Consider the following 23,709-nt stretch of genomic DNA (forward strand, 5'->3'; position numbering starts at 1 on the left):
GCCATGTAATTCAAGTTAGTGTTCATTGAAGTAACCATGTTTACAACCATATTAACATGCATAACAGTACCTTCTTAAAGTGACAAGACAAGTGCCTAATGTAACAGTGCTTAATTGCAAATGCCCGTGTTGGTCTTCATATTGTTTTGCTGCATCTCTGTTGGGAACCTTGGATCCTAGCCCAAAATTACAGAAAGCTGCTTAGTTGGCACCAAGCCCTGCCAACTGTCATTTATCAAATATTTGAAACTTTATTGACTTTATTGCCAAGGCAATTGAACTTGAAGAGGAAGTAAACCCTGTCCGTTTTTCCTTTTTTTTTTTATATAATGATCCTGCAATGTATTGGTAAGCCATACACTTTTAAATAAGACAAAAACGAGGTTTTAAAATACCTTATTTCACGGTTTTAATTTTTTTTTCTTCTGGGTATTGGCCGCGCCATCTTTACTACTGATCGATTAAACTTTTGTTGACGTTATTTCCGCCCCTACTTTGTTTTGCTTTCCAAGATTAAACCAAGCCTCCATTTTGATTGCCGTTACTACGGCAACCAAGCTAAGCCATCAACAGCAAATCCCTCTATGTGCTGCTCTGGTTCACTCCCCCTGTGTGATGTCTTATACAGTCACAAGGGGGAGAACCAGGAAGGAGAGGATGTGATCCCAGCATCACGAGGCTTCTTTCTCAGTGCCGTTTCCAATGAAAGTGAATGGCATGCAGAGGATAGTGAACGGCACAGATAGCATGCCGTTAAAGAATCTAAGGAATGCGCAGGCGTGGCTGACGTCACCAAAGATTGCAGGACAGTTTCTAAGGCAACAGAAAGAGTGAGAAAACGGCTCCTCCCCACATCAGATAACCCTCTAGGAGGACCTTGCGGGTACGCTCCCGAGTCCGGCATTTGCATGCATAGCCACCGAATGTATAACTCGGCCCCACCCCCTGCGTCATTAGATTTGATTGACAGCAGCGAGAGCCAATGGCTGCTATGCTATATATCCAATCAAGAGCCGATAACCCTGGCCAGGGGAAGAGCGCGTTCCCGCCGGATGAAGTTCCAGGGCTTAGGTAAGTAAAACGGGATAGGATGCATTAAAGTGAAAAAAACACAAGGGTTTACAACCCCTTTAACCTCTCAATAACAGGCTTTAGCTATTGAAAGAAGCAGGACTTCGTATGAACCTGGAGACAGGTGCAGATCTTGGTCCTAGAACCCAAGGGGCAGCAGAGAGACATGGAATTACCTGGAGACATGACACAGGTGCTTGAAACAACCACCACTTTCTGGAAAGAGATAAGAACATGTCACTAGCACACCTTTGTCTTTTCCAAAATTCAACTAATCTCTTTTTGTACTTGTATCATGAAGTTGAGACAGACTTAGTTTGTAAATGTCTAATAAGGGTAATGTTAAGTCATTTTGCACAAAAAAAATTAAATAAAAAATTCTTGTCCCTCTGACCCAGTCTCAAAAAGAAAGAAAAATATATATTTACCTGTCCCACCACCTACATTACTGATCTTCTCTATTTTCAAAAGCTACAGTGCCTGCAGAATCCTAATATCTCTTTTATACAGGGGGAATGTTTTTTTTCTCATTTTTTATTTTCCAACAGGGACTAGTCACACCTTTGTGGGTGCGGGAATAGCAGCGATACCCGCACCCACCCGCAGTGATAACGGGTAGGGCTACTATTCATTGTAAATGGCACCCCTATGCATGTATAATCCCAGTGCGTGCGCATGTACCGCAGGGAAATTGCATGTTCAAAATGACAATGCAATTTCTGTGCAGGCCACGTTTAAAAAAAGGTGCATGCATTCTGAGGGAAACGCAGGCGTGTTAGCCCATTGAAATGAATAGGCTGCCGTGCCCATGCGGGCCGCAAAAACGCTAAAGGTGTGAACCTAGCGTTAAAGCTGAAATTTAACCTGCTTATATATTTTGCTTTCTCTGGTTCCTTCTCCTATTAATATGCTATTTATATTTTTAAATAAACCTTTGAGCTTTCATTAAGGCTAGGTTCACACTATTGCATATGCGATCTTTAGTGTATGTGGTGGTGTGCCATTAGGATTAATGGCCCCCGCAGGAATCCAACACGTTTTTCAGTGCGGGTGGTTGCAGCTGAAGGAACATGTGGGGACCCACAGCGGGAATCACCCATACAGATGTGAACCTAATATAAATGCTTTATTTCACATCCCCTATTTTAGTACTACTTCACTGTGCAATGCACACAGATCATTGCTGGGTGGAGGGGCCAGCAGGGTGCTGTATATATATTCCTGCTTCAGTATTCCTAATTAAATATTTATATATATTAAATAACTTCTTGATCGGATTTAATGGTGTGCAACTTAAATATTCTAATTTTAACCGTACTGTTGAATTTGTTGTGACTAGAGTATTCTTTCAATTTCCAGGTTACAGGCACTCCTACTATGCTACCTCTGCAATTTTAGGCTGGGTTCACACCTATGCAGGTTGTGGTTCATGCACTTTGCTTTTTTTCCACACACGTTTTTAAAAGAATGTAATGTTTTTGATGCATTTTACGTTTTGGGGAGTTGTCTGTTGTCATGCAAGAGAAACCAGCAAAAACGCAAGCACCACATGTTTGAAGCATTCCTGCTGCGTTTCAATTGAAGTCTATGGTACCAAAAACGCAACCTGCTGCGGGCAGAAAAAACTCAGACCTTTTCCAAAAAACGTAGCGGTTGAAAATGCACAGATGTGAGTGGGACCCATAGGAAAATCATGTTAAAATGGCCTGTAGTGCGCTTTTGCAAAACTGAAAACGCACTGCAAAAAGCATAGGTGTGAACCTTAAAGCAAAACATAGCTTTCTTGTGCTGCTGATTCTGCAACATATATATTTACGTATATAATATATAATTTTTTCTGTAAAATATCACAAATATTAAGAACGGTTTCATTTACTAACCCCCAGCGATTTCCTTTAAATTATATTAAATTAAAATGTAAGACATCAAAAACAAAACCCTCCTAAATCCTGACCTTCGTAAAACTGTATACACTTGGTTATTCTCATTTGGATATTCCTCACAGCCAAAAATCAAACCCGTATTTTATAACTGATATCTTCTGAGTACTCAGAGACACAACTAGACATCCGAATCTAAGCGATGAGCCTTTGTTTTGTGGTATGTACATACTGCTGCATCTGTATCTGCATCTGTTTTCTGAACACTTTTATTGCAGTTTACACACGTGTTTTGAAATAGACATTATGCTTGGCTTCCAGCATGCAAGTTCATTCAAAATAATGCTTTGGTTAAAGACATCTACTTTTAAAATGAAGCTACATTAATTTTTATTATGTGCTAGAACAGTGATGGCGAACCTTGGCACCCCAGATGTTTTGGAACTACATTACCCATGATGCTTCAGTACACTGGAGAGTGCATGAGCATCATGGGAAATGTAGTTCCAAAACATCTGGGGTGCCAAGGTTCACCATCACTGTGCTAGAACATGTGCTAACCACACAGGAAAAGGCCCAAAAGGTCTTCAAAATGCAATTTAATGCTTTAAAATTCACTGCATTGAAAAGTAAAAAAATTACTTTGATAAATGTCCAGGTGGATCTACACACATACATTTTTTATTTGTAGCTTCAAGTGCATTTTTCTTTGTAGTGCGGTGTCTTAATGCATGCAGTTGCATAGTAAAAAAAATAAAAAAAACTTTTTTCCCATGTTATTTGCTATGCAACTGCATGCACTTAGATGCATGTCTCTACAATCTATATATTTGCCGTTAAAATTTCAGTTTTGCTGTAGTGTGAAATAAAAATAATAAAATATGGAGAAATTATTTGGACATAATGTGTGAAAAAGGAGATACATTATAACTCCCATAGGAACTGCAGCAGTGTGTACATACTGTCCATATAGGGTCAGGCAGGACAAAAGCAATCTTTGTTCTGTTTGTGCCGACAAGACCCTGGTTTCAGGTCTTGCCCTTTGTTATACCTCCCTCATGCTGAAGTGTCCAAGGCTGCTGCTTTGCAAATGTGTGCTAACTAAACCCCTGCTTTTAACAGACGGTTAGACAGGTTAATTTGTTTGGACAGCAGACTGGTTGGCGAGTTGAGCTATGGAATTGCCTTTGTTTTATACGTATATGTCTGTCCTCCATGGGCTCCTCACTGTGAAGGCCAGTTATAGGTGTGGGCAGTGGCCAGTTTTTTGTTGCTGCCTAGTCTGCCTACCCCTCAGACCAGTCCTGGGTGAAACACCAACATTTTTGATTCTTTTGGTCTCTCTTGATGCATGATCAGCCCACCATAATCCCTAGCCCTAATCCCCTATTGCAGTGTCATGCCTAGTGTAAAGGTGTCAGCAGAAAGGCTGATCATTGTTCAAAGTAATGGGCAAGCCTGGGTCCTAAACAGCACATCTCCTAATGCTTAAAGGCATAGTCTATTTTCTGCAAAAATTTAATAAATGCACCGACATTAATTAAAGCATGTGCATTTTTTTGTTTCTGCATTGAAGTCTGTAGAACATTGCTACTGTGATCAGTGTATCATGGGCATACTTGTACAGACTCCTGTATTGCATACATCCCAACCGCAGGTCCATACATAGGTACAGACCTTCTGTAATGAGGCTGGAGTAAGTAAACAATGGACTACAAGTGTGGTGACTTCACCACTCTTGTGCCAGTGCAATCTTCAAGCCCCCTCTTCTTTGGTGGCGGATGGGTTTTGTAGTCTTTCTATTTGCAGATCCTTGTGAATGGATCTTTGAATAGATGATCTGGCTGTGCAGGCAGAGCTACAATTATCTGTGCTAAATTCCACAATAGTATGCTCCAGGGAGATGCATCCCACAATTAAGTAAGTTGGGGGCAGTTTGAGGGTGAGGGGGTTGGGGAATGTGACCCTGATTATGGTTACATCCTAAATATGGGTGTAACCTGAAATATGGTCCCAAAGTTGGACTATATCTTTAAGCCCTCCTACAAAACAACTATGAGCTGCTACTAAAAACTGATCTGCTCTCAAGGGACTGGCAAGGGACTATGAACACTTCAGTGGAATGAAAGCCATATATACCAATAAAACAAACCTAAAGCTTATTAAAACCTGCTGCCCATCTCTAAAAATTACAGGTCACATGATCTTTCTGTCAAAGGGTGGTGCTTAGACAGAGCAGCCAATCAGGGGCTCTGGCTGAACACAGATCCTGTCCTAGGACACTGAAGACAAAACCTGAATCGGCGGCTGGGTCCAGGTACTAGTGTTGTGATGAAGATAGTAATTGCTGACATGTAAGTAGGTTACAGGACAGCAGGCAGATGGTTTAATATAGGTTAGGTTTACTTAAATATGAAGCTCTTTTGAAAATTAGAAAATAACACTGTAATCTGCTATTATTACATAGGGTAGCCTCAGACAGATGAAGTAGATATCTGACTACCTTTGTATAATAAGCAAGCGCTCTGAGCCACTGCCGTGCTTACCACTCTCTCTAACTAAGAAGGAGAGCCTCCACTTTCCAAAAGCACTCAGCATTCAAAAGGGGAGAAGAGATGGCTCAATAATTGCAAGAATCACTTTTATCCAGCCACATGTGGCCTGCTTAAGATATGTTTCTTTTGTGAAGTCTGAAAGCATCACATACATTATGGTAAATGTTAATGAAAATATTGAGGATGGCTTTCAGAAACTCTGAATACTAGAAGAGGGAATGGAACTGGAAAAGTTGAGCAAACAAACTTATGGGCATTATTTCCTGTAGATAGTTACCCCAGTCACACTGTTAGGGGCTTGATATATTCCCATACAGTGCAAGCACAGCCCCTAGAGTCCCAAGGAAAGAAGCATACCACTCCTTTTTTCCTTCATTTTGATTAGGACAGAGCAGCGGGGTAACATGGGTGGCCTTAAAGGCTAAGTTCACCTTTGGGACATGTTACATATTCCAGCTTCTACTTCCTTTCCTTCTGCTACTCCTGTGACAGCAGGCTGTGATCTTCTCCCCCACCAACTGTTGCAATTTCGAGACAGCTTGGCCATGCAAGCCTCTGCCCACACATCTTTCATTTACAGAGTTCCGTGAATTAATTACCTACAAGTACTTTCGGCTGCCGGGGCCAACAGCTTGTAGACCTCAATGAACTGCGAGGGCGCCGGTGAGCACTCTTGTAGTTCACGATTCTTCCTGCAATTCAACAACTGCCTGCCTGAATCAGACATACAGTGTACTGAGAAGTCTGCAGGGTGCAGGCATTGTACCCGCGATCTGCTGTTTGTGGGTGCAATAGCTTACAGGCTGCAGAAAAATAAAAATAAATACACATTTTTTATTTATAAAAGGTGAACTTGGCCTTTACATAATTGGTTAAGTGATGTTTTGCTTAAAACCACCTAATTCTGGTAGAAGTTTAGCTTCAAACCATCTAGAACTGGGAAGATATCTGGTCTTGGCTGATCTCTACACCCCTGATGCAAACCAAACAACCAATCATACATTAAACAGAAATCCTGCTGGTAAATGCAGGTGACCCATCACCTCTGACATGCCCATCATAACAGTAATATGCTAGCTTGTGCTTATGAAGACTTTAAGCTCTATAATCCTGAGAGGCAGGTCCATAAGAACAAATAGATAATTCAATAAAATCTACCCTTTGCATAAAATTGCTTGTTGTGAAAAGATTTAAAAAAATAAAACCTTTAACTGTCTTGTTAATAGCGACCATGCATGTTGTAACCCAGCATAGTGGAAAGCTGATAAAACTTGGCAACTATAAATAAAATTCTAGGTCTTTTACTTTCTATTCATATTTTGTTTCAGCTCTGAGGGTGGCTGTATCCTCTGTGGTTTGCGGTTCAGCAGTGGAGAGTAGTCTGTCCTCTTGAGCAGGTGATCCATTCTCCAGACTGTCCAGTGCTGGAGTACTGGTCAGGTCCTCAGAGGTGGCTGTGCTGTGCTCAGCGAGTGACTGCTCCAAGCTAGTGTGTGATATGGGCATTCCAAGTGGTGGCACTTCTGGAATTGTCACTTGTTCTGTAAAGATGAAAAAAAGACACAAATGAAAAGTCACAATTTAAGGAATCTGAGCATTACCGTAACTTGAAGAGTACTGTTAGTTTCTGAAAATAACTGCTGAGGGTGTAAAGCACAGACAAAATCTGCGCATAGGAATGTACAGGAAGCTGGCCAAGCTTTGGTGCCATCAAGAAATTCGGGTCAAAGGGACACAGCATTCAGCTGGCAATATAAAGGGCTTTAGAAGCTCCTGCAGGTTTGTGCAATGACCATATTCGTGCCCATTCCTTATAACTTTTTTTGCATTTCATCATAATTTTCTCTACCTGTAACATACTGCGCATTATTATTTTAGTTAAAAAGAATGAATTTATTTCCCCTTTTTAGTGTTTTGGTTTCTTATTTTTTGGCCTCACATATATTTAAAAAATTTGCTGGTTGTCATGGGTGAATAGCCAGAACCTCTATAAGTGCAGACATGACAGTTATTTTGATTGTACTGTAAAGCCCTGCAAAACGCACTTCACAACAACCTACATCCCCCACTAGATAGTTTAAAGGCTGTTTAAATGAAGGTTTTTGTGTCCAGCGTTCAGCTTTAAAGGATAAGTTTGCTTAAAACAAAAAAAAATGTTTGCAGGTAAAAAAATGTGCATTTATTTATTTATTGGAGCCTGTAAAGCATTGCACCAGTGATCAGAAGATTACTGGTTCCATGCAGGTCTCCTGCAAATCGGTCAGTGATAGTTCATTGAGAACTACAAACCGAAAGCCACAAAGGATGTCAAAGGTTGTAATTCATTCACATACAGAGCTGTATGAATGAATGAATGAATGACACAGCCCTGTGGGCGGAGCTACTTTCAAAAAGTGACAGGTAGTATGGGGAACTTCTTGTCCTGCTGTCATATGGGGGTGGCATTGGGAACATGTTACATTTCACCCTAAAAATGGGTGGAAAATGTAACATATTCCCAAAGGTGAACTTATCCTTTAAAACACATTCCTCAATAACTACAAAAGATACAAGTCCACCTTGAGTGCCCCAAATATCCCTTCAAACATAGATATTACTCAGTAGTGACATCATAACCATTCTGTACATTGCCATTAAAGAAAGTGGAGCAATGGATATTGCAGGCTGCAGCTGTCAGAATACAATCGCTTGGCAGGAGAGATACCTCCATCCAATCCCAACTGGTCAAAGTGGTCACATGCCTCTCATACGTTCATTATAATAATTCTACAGTGTATGATGCTTTTTGTATAATACAAATAATAGTAATAATAATAACGATGATATGGGACTAAGTGGCGCTTCACACTACTGCTCTCTGCAAGATCGCAACACACTGCAGTGCAAATCACATGCGATATCCGTGTGATGCGATGTCAGCCATACAAGATATCGCATTGCATTCTGACCAAGCTCGCACAAGACCCTTTTTTTGGTCCACACCAGAATCGGATTCACACCCATGCGATCCAATTCATGTCCGAACTGACAGTCTGCAGTGCGATATGTGAGCTGAAATGGGGATATCGTTAACAATGTATTGACTCTCCCCGAAGTTTGCATATGAGTGAACTGCCGTGTGATTTGGGTGCGATGTGGGAACCCGCAGTGGATTTGCAGGAGTAATCTATGATGCTTTCTATCAGAATAATAGGTTTCCTCCCACAGATACCTGCATGCATCCGTGAAAAGCCTTCCCCACCCTTCTCTCTGAACATCATGGTGATATTTCACTGCTCATTTACACAGCTGATCACCAAGATAATTTAGCCACCTATGTGTTGAAACTTGTCTCCAGCAGTGATATAAAAAAAATAAAAAATGATGAGGAAAGATAAGGCTCGGAGTTGTATAGCATGCCCCCCTGTGGTAAAAGAAGGTAATTGTAACAATACTTCAAAAGCACTGCCAGGGAACTCGAGAGGATCGGGGCTGCTCTGTGCAAAACTATACCACAGTAAGTATGACTTGTTTGTTATTTTAAACAAACAAATTTGAGCATTTACAATCAACAACTTTTACATTTACAGTTCAAGGAGTTGACGCAATGTTTTGTTATCATTGTATTTCTGAAAGCTAAAGACTGAAGCACTAACCACATGTAGTATAGTCAAAAAAAAAGGACATATTGAGCACATACAAAATATTTGACCATGCATGTATTTACAGCAATTTAAACATACCAATGTATGCACTGAGCTCTTCAGCACTCAGAATCTTGTCTGTTCCTATAGGAATCTCCGGAGTCACGTTAAGAAACTCTGGTGACATTACATCTATCAGTTTGGTTACATCTGGAATTTCAGACACTTGGATGTTTGAATTATCTGGAAATCCTATAGCGAAACACATATAAAAAGTAAAGCATAATCCCACAGACCTAGGCTACTTAAAACACCTGAACATGTTAAAAAACATGGGGATTTGGTCACACTAGTGCTAAGTCCACTTACTCAAAAGACCCCATTATCAATGGGTACTACACCATTTATAGAATTAAAGATCTGCCGCCTCAACTATGGGAGTAAAACTTCTCTTTATGGGAGAACTGAAGGACACTGCCTATACCACAGGTGGCCACTAATAAGAGATAATGGCGGGGGGGGGGGTTCACTATTCAAGATGGTGCTGCGGGGTACTTTGACGCAGTAAGTGGGCTTAGCACTATATGACCATATAGTGTGACCAAATCCCCATATTTTTGAACATATTCAGGTGTTTTAAGTAGTGTTGCATGATCTTAATGTCATTTTTGTATTTGTGTGCTGTAATCTATTTTGTTGTTTGATAGTCTTATAGCAGCACCATCTTGAATGTAAACATATTTTTAGGCTATCCTACATAACTAACATTTAAAAAATGTGAATGATCCCTGACAAGTGTTATCTCATGACTGATTTAAAGGGAAGCAAAACTGTTGTAGATAACTATGAAAACTGAAAAAAAAATTAAAAAAAATAAAAAATTAAAAAAAGATGGCATGAACATGGTTGACACCATTCTTTTGGATTGTGACTTGTGGACACTCCCGGTTGGTGCTCCATCTACAATTTATTTATTTTTTTACTGTGAGGGCTGAGATTTCTTTATCTTCATATTTTCTGATGTGGTACCATGCCATGAAGTTGGGCTTTGAGAGATACATTTTTAATGTCATCTCTCCCCTGTGGATTTACTTGGCGGGATCCAGCGAGATGACCCCTCTCCTGCTTACTACCCCCCTTTATGACCGATGATCGACACTGCCATCATTTTCTATAGTCATTGAAGTAATGAGACTGTTTTTGGTGGGCATTGTTTTTGTATAAATTACAAGATTGAGCAGATCCTGAAGAAACCGCTACTGGGCAAAATGCGTCGACCCACCACTGTCCCTGCACTTGCATAATCATTTATGCAGCTGTCGATTATTGTTTTTTAATTGCATGAGGGAATTTTTAAATGTTAGAATAAACAAGACATTTTACGTATTTATATAGAAAAAAAAAGGATATTTTTAATGGTATCTTTGGGCACATTAAAATCCCCGTTCTCATGATCCCTTATGTGTGGAGGGTACATGTGGGTTATTACATATCTTAAATGTCTTAAAATTGGGGATAGTGACAAATTTATCAGGGTCCCCTACTCTTTATGGTATATGTATACACACTTATATGTCAAACATGCCTATATTTTTAAAATTCAACTTACAAATATATATAGGAAACCACACTATTATGTAACCATTCAGCGTACATAGATATCCAAAATATATGCCGCAAACCTTAACAAAAATAAAGGGCAAATGGGCAGCTCATGCAGCCACATATAAAAAATAAAATGTGTGAATCAAGCAAATAAAACATTAAACTATAGTCCATATCCTTATGTGCATGCAATTTTAATAGTAAATAATGCCACCGATAAGTATCACTCAGTACTCCAGGTGCAACCCCACCACCTACTGGAGTGAAACGCACCACATCAGAATAACCACCTGTTTGATGGCAACTCAAAAACATACTTCATAATATCCTGTCAATGGAATCAAATTTGCTTGCTTCAATATCACTGACAAACCCAGTTTATTCTTGTACCAGCCTATGCGTCTGCAATGCTCCAGAAAATGGCTCATCATAGTGTGATAGGTTTATTTAAAAAAAGTAAGGTAAACCAGCAAGGAACACTGACATAACATGCATGCACCCAGGGCTATAGATAATGGCAATATCACATAACAGCCACAACGGTGATCTCCAATGTTTCACTTAGAATCAGGGATGTAACAAGGTGTCTCTTAGGCCGGCCATACACGGTTCAAATTCCTGCTGAACCGGCCGAGATTTGAATGGGCAGGCTGAATGTACCAAGTTGATCAACCAGCCTGCCAGAGTCTCCTGCGATTATCGCTAGCAGCTTTAGTGCTCTGGACAGTGATGGCTGTATTAAAGGGGAGGGCCACCCTGAAAAACAAAAAAATGTTAAAAATTACAAAAAAGCTAAAAAACAAAAAAATGAAAAAAAATTTTTTTTTTTACTTACCAGAAATGCCTGTTGCTAGGCACTTTATCCTAATCTTCCTCTTCCGCGGAGATCTTCTGTCTTCTCTCTTCGTCGCGGCATCTTCTGGGTAATGAGTCGCGCTGTGTTCTGGGAACTGTGTGTTCCAGAACACAGCGCGTCCCATTCAGAAAGCGCTGCGGGACTCGCGCATGCGCAGTAGCTGCGGGACTCGCGCATGCGCAGTAGGAAACGGGCAGTGAAGCCGTAAGGCTCCGCTGCCTGTTTCCCTTACAAGGGATGGCGGCGCCGGGACCCGAGAGCTGAGGGACGGGTCGGCCTCGGGTGGCCGACACTTCGCGGGCGCCCTGGACAGGTGAGTGTGTTTATTAAGTCAGCAGCTGCAGTGTTTGCAGCTGCTGACTTTTTTTTTTTTTTTTTTTTTATAACCGGCCCTCCGCTTTAAAGACATTATTTGTCTTTAATACAGCCTAACAGAAAGTCTAACATAGCTGCAGAAAACTCTGCCTTGGTCAGATATGCGGCTTGTTTGGTGCACGAGAATTCGTGCTAGAATTGGATGCAGAGACTGGTGTTAAAATAGGGTCCTACTATGATGCAAAGGAAGTGGTAGTTTTAGTGCTTTGCCATGGTTTACCTGCGCCTGGTTTTCACCTCTGCTATGCCATGGGGGCAAGCATGTCCGTGAAGGAATATAAGGAAACGCAGGTGTAGACTGTTCTGTAGTAAAGTCCTCATGGAAAAAAGGCAGTAGAAAGTGAATAAAGTACCATATAATGGGCTCTAGGTGGAAGCGATGGCAATAATGCAACCTCCTAGTCATCCACTTGAAACTACACATTGAAAGGTGGAATTTTACTGCCAAGTTTGAAAAGTTAACTCTGCATAAGTGAATGAATTCCACAAAATTCTTGGTTTCCTGATAGTTTTATGTACAGAAAAATGAATACTAGTTAGGAAACCTGTAATAAAATGAGGCTACGGTATTGTTCCAGTACAAGGTAAACCTCTCTTACTTATCCATGACGCTGGTCTGTAATCAGGGTCCAGGTTTTGCCTGTCACAGTGGGCATACCCCCAAAGAGGTCTTCAGGGTCAAGTTTAATAGGAAAGTACCACAGTCCTGGACCTGTATAGCACCCGCAGCTAACTATAAGCATTGCACTAAGGGCTTGTTCACATGCGTATTGATTATGAAGAATGAAGCAATTCTTGTTAACGCACCTATAGCATTTATGATGTGTTCAAGTTGTGTTTTAGTTGGGTTTATGAAGCGTTGAAAAAGCTTTGAGAATGCTTGATAAATGGCCATGAACGTGTTGCTTTTCTAGTGGGAAATGCATAAAGGGGAAGTGATGTAGATGAAAGTAGCTACTTTGAGGTGTGGTTAGGTTGTTGTGTGAAAGCAGACATTTTTGTGACTTCCCTGAAAGTTGGATTGGTATACTTAGAGCTCTTTGACACTTTTCTTGGTGCAGCACAACTTTGCTGAAATAAAAAGCTTTGCCACCGGCAATAATGTTCAATGCCTCTGCTACCTGGCACTGTCAGTATTCCTTGCTGGTTGATGCTTTTGTTGCACACACAGTTGCTCGGTGCAAACAGGAAGTAGAAGGAGCTGCTCTGTCCTAGTTCTCTATTTCCCAGTGCATTCTGGGATACAGGCACCTCCAGAGCCTCTCCCTCAGCACCCAGCTAACGTTTTATAAATTCTTCACTAACACACGATACATTTTATAGCTGCTCTTACAAAGCATTACCATTGAAATCAATGGAGGCAGGTGAAAAGTGTCAATGCCTAATGAAAGTGACATGCCACAACACAATGCTACCCCTCTTCTGTGTATAACACCGTGTGGTGCCATTGTAATATTCATGGCAGGCGCTGAAGGGCGGTTATGAGGCTTTAAAAATGCTGAATACATCCAGAATAAACACAGGGTATTGACATATGAGTGAACAAGCCCTAAGTGTCAAGGTGAGTGCCCAAGCAGGATCCAATGCCTGAAAACGTTACAGACCATTCTCAAAGCGTGGGGTCCAGATACGGCTCCCAAGGTTTTACCGAGGTTCCAGCAATATGGATAGGAGGAATTGATTTAAGATTTGGTTAAAGCGGGGTTCCACCCTAAAGTGGAACTTCCGCTGATCGGAACCCTCCCCCCCTCCGGTGTCACAATTGGCACCTTACAGGGGGGAGGGGGGTGGAGATACCTGTCAAAGGCAGGTATTTACACCCACTTCTGGGCATAGACTCCCATGGGAGTCTATGTCATTTCCTGTCCTGCCGCGCTGTCTGCTGGGACACACACGGGTCCCAGTGACAGCGCGGACAATTCCTATTGCGCTGTGCGACTCGCGCAGTAGGGAACCGGGAAGTGAAGCCGATTCGCTTCACTTCCTGATTCCCTCACCTAGAATGGTGACGGCAGCAGCCGAGAGCCGAGCGATCGATCGTCCTCGGCTGCCGGCATCGCTGGAACCCAAAGTAAAATATTAAACTGAAGTAAATGATTTCTCCATAAGGAAGAAGGGGGTCTACCATGGTAGGACACTAGCAAAAAAGAAAGTTCTCAAGGGGCAGGGTAGGGTTATGGGTCCAGGGGTGGCGTCCAGCAAAGCTTTGCCAGTGCCCAGTCACCTGAAAGTATCAGCCTATAACAGGCTGTTCCCTATAATGTAATTAAGACAAACCCACGAGTAGCCTCTTCACTGACCATTGCATACTTCATGCTAGAACAAGAATGTAATGATTTGTCAATAGGATATCCATTTTTACTAAGTTCAAGACCACAGAGGGAAGGAAATTTGAATCCATGGAGGGGAGATTTTGCAGTGCATTTTGAAATACCATGAAACAGGTGGTCATTCTGATGTGCTGTGTTCCGTTGGGATTGCACCTAGAGTACTGATTGATACACATTTGTGTATCTATTTACTATTGGAAATTGCGCACAAGGATATGGTCTGATATTTCCGTTTTTATTTTACTGCTTGTAGCACATATATTAGTTACAGTATCTCCCAAACGTGAGTACACCCCTCACATTTTTGTAAATATTTTATTAAATCTTTTCATGTGACAACACTGAAGAAATGACACTTTGCTACAATGTAAAGTAGTGAGTGTACAGCTTGTATAACAGTGTACATTTCATATTGTATATGTGTGCTCTATTATGGCTTTCTGTTATTTAAATATTTTTTAAATGATATAGGTGTTATGTAAAAGGACAAAATGTTCTGTGAACGCACAACAGAAGAGGAGGGGCAAACAGGACAGCATATGTGTAGGAGACACAAGTCTACTGTCAGAGCGCTGGATGTATAACAAAAGCTATACTAGCAGCGCCTAAAGAAAGTGTAACCTATTAATAATAAGTAGCGATCCAAGAGGTGGCACAAACCTCCTGAGATTTAACTATTTGATTTAGCAGCAGACTTTCTTTTTTTCCTCTGGATTTCTTCTTTGAAGAGAAATTTAGCATTTTTAGTGAGCACTTAACTGACTCTCCTCTCCTCGTGTCCAGTCACTGAGCTCTTTCTCTTTTATAAATGGGTTCACAGATACAGAGTGATCTGTTATTGGACAAGAGGAGAGAAGCGGCGAAAGGGCACGATGGCTTGTGTGTAGAAGAGGTGCAAGTCTCCTGTTGGAATGCTGAAATTACAGCAAAAGCTATATTATCAGCGCTCAATTAAAGTGTCAATTGTAAATAACAGGCAATGATCTAGGAGGCTGTAAGTGCTCTCCCAGAAGCACTTTTTACAGAGTACAATAGGATGTACCCAAAAGTCTGCAGGTTTTTATGCAGGAGACAGGAGTTCTCTGAAAAGTGAATCCATAGCATGGACATTTTTTGATGGCTGTACTGTGCGAATTGTGTTTGAAATAAAAAATACCATAGTATACATAAAGAGATGATAAGGGGTGTTCTCATGTTGTAATACCTGGATTTACCACTCTCTGTATCGGTGGTGGCAGGACCAGAGTATGCTCCCCAGCATCGTGGGGTGTTTGCATTTCAGCCAGTGTGTAAGCTTCATCAGCCATATCAGTGTGAGATTCTGGTGCCAGCAGAGGAGCCTAAAAACAGGGATAAAACACATGTTACAGTCTCATCCATTACAAGCAGCAGCTTATCAAAAAGTCACTCGGCTTTGTAAGGCCATGAACTGAGGACAACATGCTTATATTAGGAGGGAAAAAGAAGATGTAATGCACTTATTTGCTCAGAATAAAGTAGAAAGGAAAGGAAAGTGGTAGAGGACTGATCTTTAGAAAGCTGTTTATAACTCTGGGAAATCAACAGAAAGCTAAGAGGAGGAAATAAATCCACAAGAGTTAAAAAATCTTGCATGAAATAAAGCAGGGGTGCTCAGCCTTTTGAAGAGCGAGGGCCACTTAATTGATTTGGCAACCGGTCGCGGGCCACAATGAGTGACAGGGTTTTACCATCCCCCCAGACTGCAAAAGTGAACGAGCCCTTACGGTCCTGAGCGCCCCATAAGGCCGCTTTCACACTGATGCACTGCGGGTTACCTACACTGCTGGTGCAGCACAGTGCACATGCGACTTTCCTGCAGATTAGCTGTGCTTTGTCATAACCTTCTAATGTATGTTGCACATGTGGTGCACTTTCTGAAAGCACACCAAACCTGCAGGATATAATAGAATTCTATGGCTCAGTGCAGCTAATCAGCAGGAAAGCCACAGGTGTACTGCGCTGCAACTGCGGATCAGTGGGAAAGCAGCCTAATAACCCTTCTTTTTAAAGTGACAATTTGCCCATTGTAAAAGCTCCGATACCTGAAACCGATACCTTTGCGGTGCAATTTGAGCCCATACAAAATGAATGGGCTCAAATTACACTACAAAGAACTGCATTCGATTTGAACAGAAATGTGGTGTGATTCCTGTCCAAATCACATGTGGTCCGTCCCCCATCCCCCCCGTATGAACGCAAGATTGTCATAGTGACTTCAGCCTGGGTTCACACAGAAGAGGTTCGGGAAACCGCATCCAAATCACGCTGCATTCCTATTTAAATTGCATGCGATTCTTTGCAGTGGGATTTGAGCCCATTTGTTTGGTATGGGCTGAAATCGTACCGCAAAAGTATCGGTAATCGTACTTGCCAATAAAAAATGGTATCAGTGCATCCCTAGTTTAGTCTATTAAAATACTGGATGTATATTCAAAAGACACAATGGAAATCTTATGCATAGAACCCCAATTTGTCTGTTGTGGGATGTTCATATTTGCCCAACCATTTGCATTGAATTGGTCTGGTTATACCCAATTATACAGCTTTTTTCATGTGCTACAAAATCTAGAAAACACAATATATTGACACAAATGAGAGGCTCTGTAGGGAAAACAGCAGATGACAAAAGTAAATAAGTAAAAAGTGCTTATACAACCTTACAGTAAAATAATGGATGAATTACCGAATCATACCTCGCTATATCCGTTTGTTGGTGGCACAACGGGCACAACAGGCTCATATTCTGATGGTAGCGGTGAGGGTGGTTTTATCTCATACTTTTGCTCCGGCCTCATAGAATGTAAAGGAATCCGATGTAAATAACCGTAACCAATGCCACACCCCAAACTGCAACAATAAAAACAGAACATTCATTCTGAAAGCTCTCAATAATAATCAGCAAAAACTCCACAGAAAACACTTAATTTAAAATTGGTCATACATAAAGATCAGAAATGACCAAGTGATCTTTCCTGACACCATCATAACTGTCATTTTTATATCTAAAATAGAAGATAAATACAAACAGCAGAATACAATGCTATCCAGCTGAAATAAGTTGTGCGTTAATCATTGTAGATGTATAGACACCTTAAAGGGGAATTCCGGCTGATACCAAGTCCTTGTAAGGAAGGAATGAATTACCAAGGAGCCATTTGTTACTATAATCTGAAACATTAAAGTTTCTCTCTTCTGTACCGGATATGTTCTGCATTTACACAAGTCATTCAAGGCCGAAATGCTACTGTGGAGGGATGAGGTGTTTCTGCTCCTATAGTCATAGAAATTAAGGTGAAGATAATTCAGCTTAAAGTGCTGCTTATCTTTTTAAGTGCTTTTTTTCTTGCTTACAAATTCTACCTAGCTTTCTCCTGCTATGTAATGTTAAGGAGTGGGCTGTGGAGCCAACATAATTAACGCTCTACTGTGCTGACAGATCTCATTATCAGTTGTAAACTAGAGTTAAATACTGTCTGCAATACCAAAGGGTTAAAATCTGAAATTTTGACATTTAGGTATGCAGTGTTAATGGGAACACATAACAAACATATTATAGTGGGGACTTCTCAAGTTTAAAGTCTTTTATTTTTATTTATTTTTTTTGTTTAAAAATAACAAACATGTTATACTTTCCTGCTCTGTGTAGTGGTTTTGCACAGAGTAGCCCTGGTCCTCCAATTTTAGGGGGTCCCTCGTCAGTCCTCCTGGTTCCACCCTCCTGCCCCCACAGCAAGCAGCTTGCTATGGGGACACCCGAGAGGAGCCGCTGCTTTGTGTGTCAATTCAGACACGGAGTCGTGGCTCGGCCCCGCCCCCTCTATTTCCTCATTGGCTCACTGACTTGACAGCAGCAGGAGCCAATACCGCCCACTGTGTGTCTCAGCCAATCAGGAGGGAGAGTCCCAGACAGCCAAGGCTCTCATGCAACATCGTTGGATCTAGATGGGGCTCAGGTAAGTATTGGGGGGGGGGGGCTGCTGCACGCAGAAGGTTTTTTATCTTATTGCATAGAATACATTCTAGAAGGAAGAATAAAAAACCTTCTGCCTTTAGAACCACTTTAACTGTAAAGGTAGAAATAGACTTTAAAGCAGTGTTCTGCCCAAAAAAAAAAATTAAAAGCCAGCAGCTACACATACTGCAGCTATCCTGAAGTCCAGCGATGTCGGCACCGCAGTTGATGTTTCCATCAGCTGTCGGGTGTTGCCGCCGCCATTGCAGTTAAGCCTTATGGCTTCACGCCAGGAACCCTACTACACATGCACGAGGCCCTGCTCCTCTCTCCTACTGGCCCGCCGATAGGGAGAGGAGGGAGCCCCACGGTGATGGCACGGGCTGCGGACCAGACTCCTGGAAGTGGCAGCAGGATAACTGTCAAAGACAGGTACTTTGTCCCCCCTTCCCCAAAAAGGTGCCAATTGTGGCACCAGATGGGGAAGGACGACAAAATGAGCGGAAGTTCCACTTTTGGGTGGAATTCTGCTTTAAAGCGTATCTGAACCCACAAAACCTCCAAATATTTTACATATTACAGCCTACCAGTCATAAGAGAAGGTGGTTGCGTGACTTTTTATTTTGAATGTAGCGACAATGATCCTTCTGGTAACATGCTTTCTGTACCTGGCTAGTTACGATCACACACTCTTATGGAGGGAGCCATTGGTTGTCACCCAGGCTGGACTTCAAACATGTCATTCTTATTTCACTTCAATTACATGGGAAGTAAGGAGGATTAGTTTACAGAAGGAAGATAACATTATTTGTGCTTTCAGTTTAGTTCAAAGAAAGTGACATGAACACTACATTTCAAACAAAATCAATAGGTATTTTCTGTACTTGCCATAAAATGTTCCTAGCCTGAAAAGTAAAAACAAATGCAGCCACCACATTCAAGGACTGGTAAGCTGCAATATATATTATTGATCTAGGGTTTAAATATCCTTTAACGTTTTGGTGCCCCTCAACACGGGAGAAACACAAGCAAAGGGGGTGGGGGTTAGAGCACAAAAACCTGAATGCTTCTGAATCAGGAATCTTTTTATTAAGTATCCAGGTATTCAAGAGGGAAAATCCCCTTTATGATGCACATACTTGTCTACCTTTCCATTTCAATTCAATCCAAGATTAAATGAATACATTTCAGCTCAGTATACCTTCCTTCACCTCCCCATGCCCCATTGGGGGTTACAAACACCTCCCGGCAGGAGTCGGTCTCAGTGTTGTAGACCAGCAGCTTCAGTGGTTTCCCCTCATGAGATTCTATCAAAGCGTAGAAATCTTCTGACTGTAACAATACAAGCAAAAAATACAGTATACTGTTACACATTAAAAACTAACAGATAAATATAAATCGTGCTTTTTATTTTAACCATTTCAGGGAGCTAGGCTGAAAAACAGGCTCCTGCTAGGACAGACAGGAGACCGTTTAACTCAGCTGATCGGGGAGGTATGTTGGCATAACGCAACCCTACTTCTTCACTCCTGACTGTAATATATCTACAGCCTCCCCTACCATTACTACTTGAAGCAGGTTCTACTGATCACACATCACCTTTATAAACAGAGCTTCTCGTACCTCTTGCAAGATCTGATCAGACCCCACAATGTAATCAGTATGAGGCTTCAGCCCGGCCAAAGCTGCTGGGGAATTCGGCTCCACGTCCTAAAAACAGAAGAATATGAATGTAGGGAATATTTAAGACCAGCATATCTTCCTTCCCTGTGCTCTGGTAGTTCACTTACCAGGACATGCCACACATGCTCATTAGCACCCTGAAAGCTGCAGAATCGGACGCTTGCACCCAGAAGTCCCTGACCCCCCCACATGTTACTTGGGGTGACTTCCAGTTCTCGTACTTTCATCGTCTTAGTGTTATAAACTTCCAGCTTCACAGGCTTCTCCATGTTGGCTTTCAAGAGATCTTTGAACATGCTGTTTTCTTTATTCTGAAAAGATAAAAACATCACATACAGCCGATAAACTAATGGAATAAAGCACTAAACCACTACAGCAAAAAAAAGGTAGGGCCCAATCACACTGGGTGTGTTAAACACATGCTATCTACAGAAAAGTTTGGTATACTGTACCATCAAACCCAACATTCTTTCAAACAAATCTTCTGGTATTGCTAAATGGCCCATTGACATGGATGATTAGCACAAATTCCAGCAGCAAGAATCTGTGGATCCGCACCTGGAATAACCGGTGTGTGCCAAGAGCTGCAGCTGCTCAGCCCAAAAAATAAAATTACAAACTGATGGTGACTGCAGCTCACTGAGACAGTTTGTAAGACCAGCAATTATCTGTGGTTAGGGACAGATGATCGCGTCTTGGTACAGTCTGTCTGTGTCCAGCCACGACCACTGCAAGTAATTGCTGGCTGTCCAAACAGTCAGTGATAGCTGTGGCCATCATCGGCCTGTCGTTGCAGTGTATGTGCTGGGCAGCCATGGCTCTTTGCGCACACCGGTAATTCTAGAAGCAGAAGTCCACAGATTCTTGCAGCTAGAATTTACAGGGTGTGCTTATTGCCTGTGTAAATGGACCCAAACAAAAAACAGCTTGGGCAAATGCAAGGAAAGGGCTATTGAAAACCTGCCAAAAATGTAGTCAATTCAAACCAACACAGAGGTAGGCTGCTTAATATACAAGTAAATGTCAAACTTGGCCATGCCCTCTTCTAGCTGTCAAGCCTTCATATTAGTCATTGGGGCAACCGAGCCAAAGGGGGGCCAGGCAAAAGATAAAGGAACAGTTCAAATATATTCATTCAGCTCCCTTTATTTTGCAATCTTCTGATTATATGTGTAGCGGCGGGCTCCTGAAGAGCATGCGCTATGCGTTTTTTTCAAAGTTAAACTTTACCCAAACTACAGTTTGGTTTGGGTCTATTTGCCTAAATTGGACTTCTGTGTCAGTCTGACTGGGCTGTGAGATGTTCAGCCTAGCCACAGGGGGCACTGTCTCTTGTGGCGGGCATGGAACTATGGTCTGGTCAGGTGCTTAGGTTACTCTCTTTCGGAGCCAGGTCAGTGGGAATGGCCCTCTCACTGTGCCCTCTGGGAGAGGGTATTTAAGATACGGACATCACGTGGTTCGGGGTTCCGGTCCAGTATAATGTGGCGACTACTTGGTCCTGGTCCTCCTGACCAGCCCCTGGGAAGGCTATGGCCTGGGGTGCGGATCCACCCGACTTTGATCCCTCTGGGCTGGGTAGCCCAAGGCAAGGAAACTAAAGGAGGATTCTGAGGTGGTTGGGTGCCGTCTCCGGTTTGGGAGAGACCCATTTAACTTTGAGCATTCCAGGGGAGGACTCTTTAGAAGAACACCATGCACGAGTTGGTTTTCTTAACAAGAGCCTGAAAGTTACCAAATGAATCCGGTCTTGTGGATATCGCCAAGCAGGCTGAGAGATCCAGGTATCCTACAAGTGTTCTACAGCTTAGTTTCCCTACATGTTCTGCAACAACGTCTGTGACAAAGACTTTGTTCCCGAGTAAGGACCTTGTTGGCTGCTAGGCCTTGTGAGAGAGGGACTGTCCAACCTGAGTGTTCATCCAGCTGCGAATGGCTATTCTCTGGATGCAGTCAAAGTAAGCAAGTTCTTTAACGTTTTCTGGACTTTGACATTGAGAGTACCTGAACTACCTTTTCCAGCCCTCTGATCCCAAGTTGAAAGACTGTTCAATGGTTTGAGTTTTTGCAACTAAAATCCATTCATTCATTACATACGTTTTACACCCTGCACAGATCCTTTCATGTTACACCTCATCGCTGGTTACAAAGTCTTTAAACAACAGTTTTCATGTGTTTTACACATTTTTAGTTCATTCTTACCGAGCTTCGAATGATGTATAAAATACATCAAGCTGCATGCATACATGATTCAAATTACTTAAACAAGAGAATCATCAACACAGCCAAGCATCTAGCATCTCTTAGGTTAAAAAGGGGTTAAAAAAGTGTCCATGTTTTTAATCTCAATCTATATGGATTTTCTATGTCTTATTATATGCTGTAGCAGCATTGAATAGCAATAGATAGAGACGGATCCCATGCATCATCAAACTTCATTGAGTGTAATGCTGGCCATACACGGTTCGAATTTCAAAAGAATTTTCTTTCGAAAAATCGTATCCAAGAATTTTCGTATGAATTTCGCACCATTAGTGGGCTGCAGCAACAGCCGATTTTCGTGTGGAAATGAAATTTGAGGAATCGGACATGTTGGAAATTTTTTGAAAAACAAACAATTTTCTAATCAATGATGGGAGAATTGTGCGAGAAATGTAATAAGAAAAGAAAATTTACAGAGAGAAAAGAAGATTCCCGGCCATGAAAATTCTTTTCTGTAGCATCATGAGGTGAAATTGAAAGCTTGGTCGGCCAAATTTCGAAAAATCAATGGTGGCATCATCGGATCCCAAAAAAAACAAATTTTCTGATTTTGAAAAGAAAATTAGTTCGAAATTTGACCATGAATGGCCTGCTTAATGGCCACCATGTTATCTGGAACCCACAGAAACATGATGTTGTGGGCAGACACGTATCATTTCTTTCAAATCACCTATCCAAAAACAAACAAGCAGACACAAGTAAGTACATTTTCCCTTTAAAATTACAGTATTTTGCCTGCGCTTCTTACATAACACCTAAATTGAGTAAATAATTCAGTGTAATTGTAACAGGTGCCAGGAGCAGCAGCTGCCAGAATGTCAACCAATTTATCAGGACCTGCAGTAAGCTGGCATGCATGCCTGGCAATTAGTCTATTGGGAGGATTACAAAGACCTGAGAACCTGAGCAGCTTACAATGTCACTAATAAATTTCATAGCGAGCATAATATGACATGGAAATGTACTTTTGGCTCTTCTGCTGACCCTCCAGTTAAAGTAGGAAATGAATGGGAACTTTTGATGTGGCTACAGAACAGGTTTTTACATATAGAATCTGTTTTCCATCTTAATTAGGAAGGAGATGAAGCATTGGGGGCATTATGGAGTGTGGCAAGAGGAAACTCTCTGTAATGATTGGTGTCGATGCCGACTGAGAGCACCTATGAGCGGAGCTACTTTTTTTTTTTTTTTTTGGAGCAAACATTTTGCACCGATGTGCAGAAAAAAAGGTTTTATAACTAAAAAAAGCCAGCGCTGCCCCCCGCTGTGTTGTGAATAACCTGCAAAATGTGTTGGGTGTGCTGCTGTTAAACAATATAAACTAGTATCTCGAGGTTCACAGCGCTTCCCCCTTATTCTCCAGTGCAAAAATGCCTATATGCAATTGAGTGCTAGTAAACAATACGAATAGTGTAAAATATCATGAACAATTCTTCCTTCTTTCAATATTGTTAAACAATTGCTATTTCAATGAATATATCCCAAAAACGTTTTCA

The 23,709-nt window shown here is 41.6% G+C and overlaps 1 protein-coding gene across 1 annotated transcript in view; it reads right to left on the minus strand.

The window, feature by feature from the left end:
• Window positions 1–306: 306 nt before the first annotated feature.
• The window catches only part of GORASP1 (golgi reassembly stacking protein 1), a 65,727-nt gene continuing 42,324 nt past the window's right edge, over window positions 307–23,709 (minus strand). The window contains exons 3-9 of the mRNA XM_077491215.1: window positions 20,059–20,262; window positions 19,892–19,978; window positions 19,470–19,600; window positions 17,010–17,163; window positions 15,500–15,635; window positions 9,229–9,381; window positions 307–7,047 (exon numbers count right to left, since the gene is read on the minus strand). Coding sequence (XP_077347341.1) covers window positions 6,815–7,047; window positions 9,229–9,381; window positions 15,500–15,635; window positions 17,010–17,163; window positions 19,470–19,600; window positions 19,892–19,978; window positions 20,059–20,262 — 1,098 coding nt within the window. The 3' untranslated portion in view covers window positions 307–6,814. The remainder of the gene's footprint in view (window positions 7,048–9,228; window positions 9,382–15,499; window positions 15,636–17,009; window positions 17,164–19,469; window positions 19,601–19,891; window positions 19,979–20,058; window positions 20,263–23,709) is intronic.

Source organism: Lithobates pipiens, unplaced genomic scaffold (assembly GCF_037356315.1).
Source record: "Lithobates pipiens isolate NorthernLeopardFrog02 unplaced genomic scaffold, aLitPip1_a1.2 Scaffold_19, whole genome shotgun sequence".
Taxonomy (NCBI): Eukaryota; Metazoa; Chordata; class Amphibia; order Anura; family Ranidae; genus Lithobates; species Lithobates pipiens.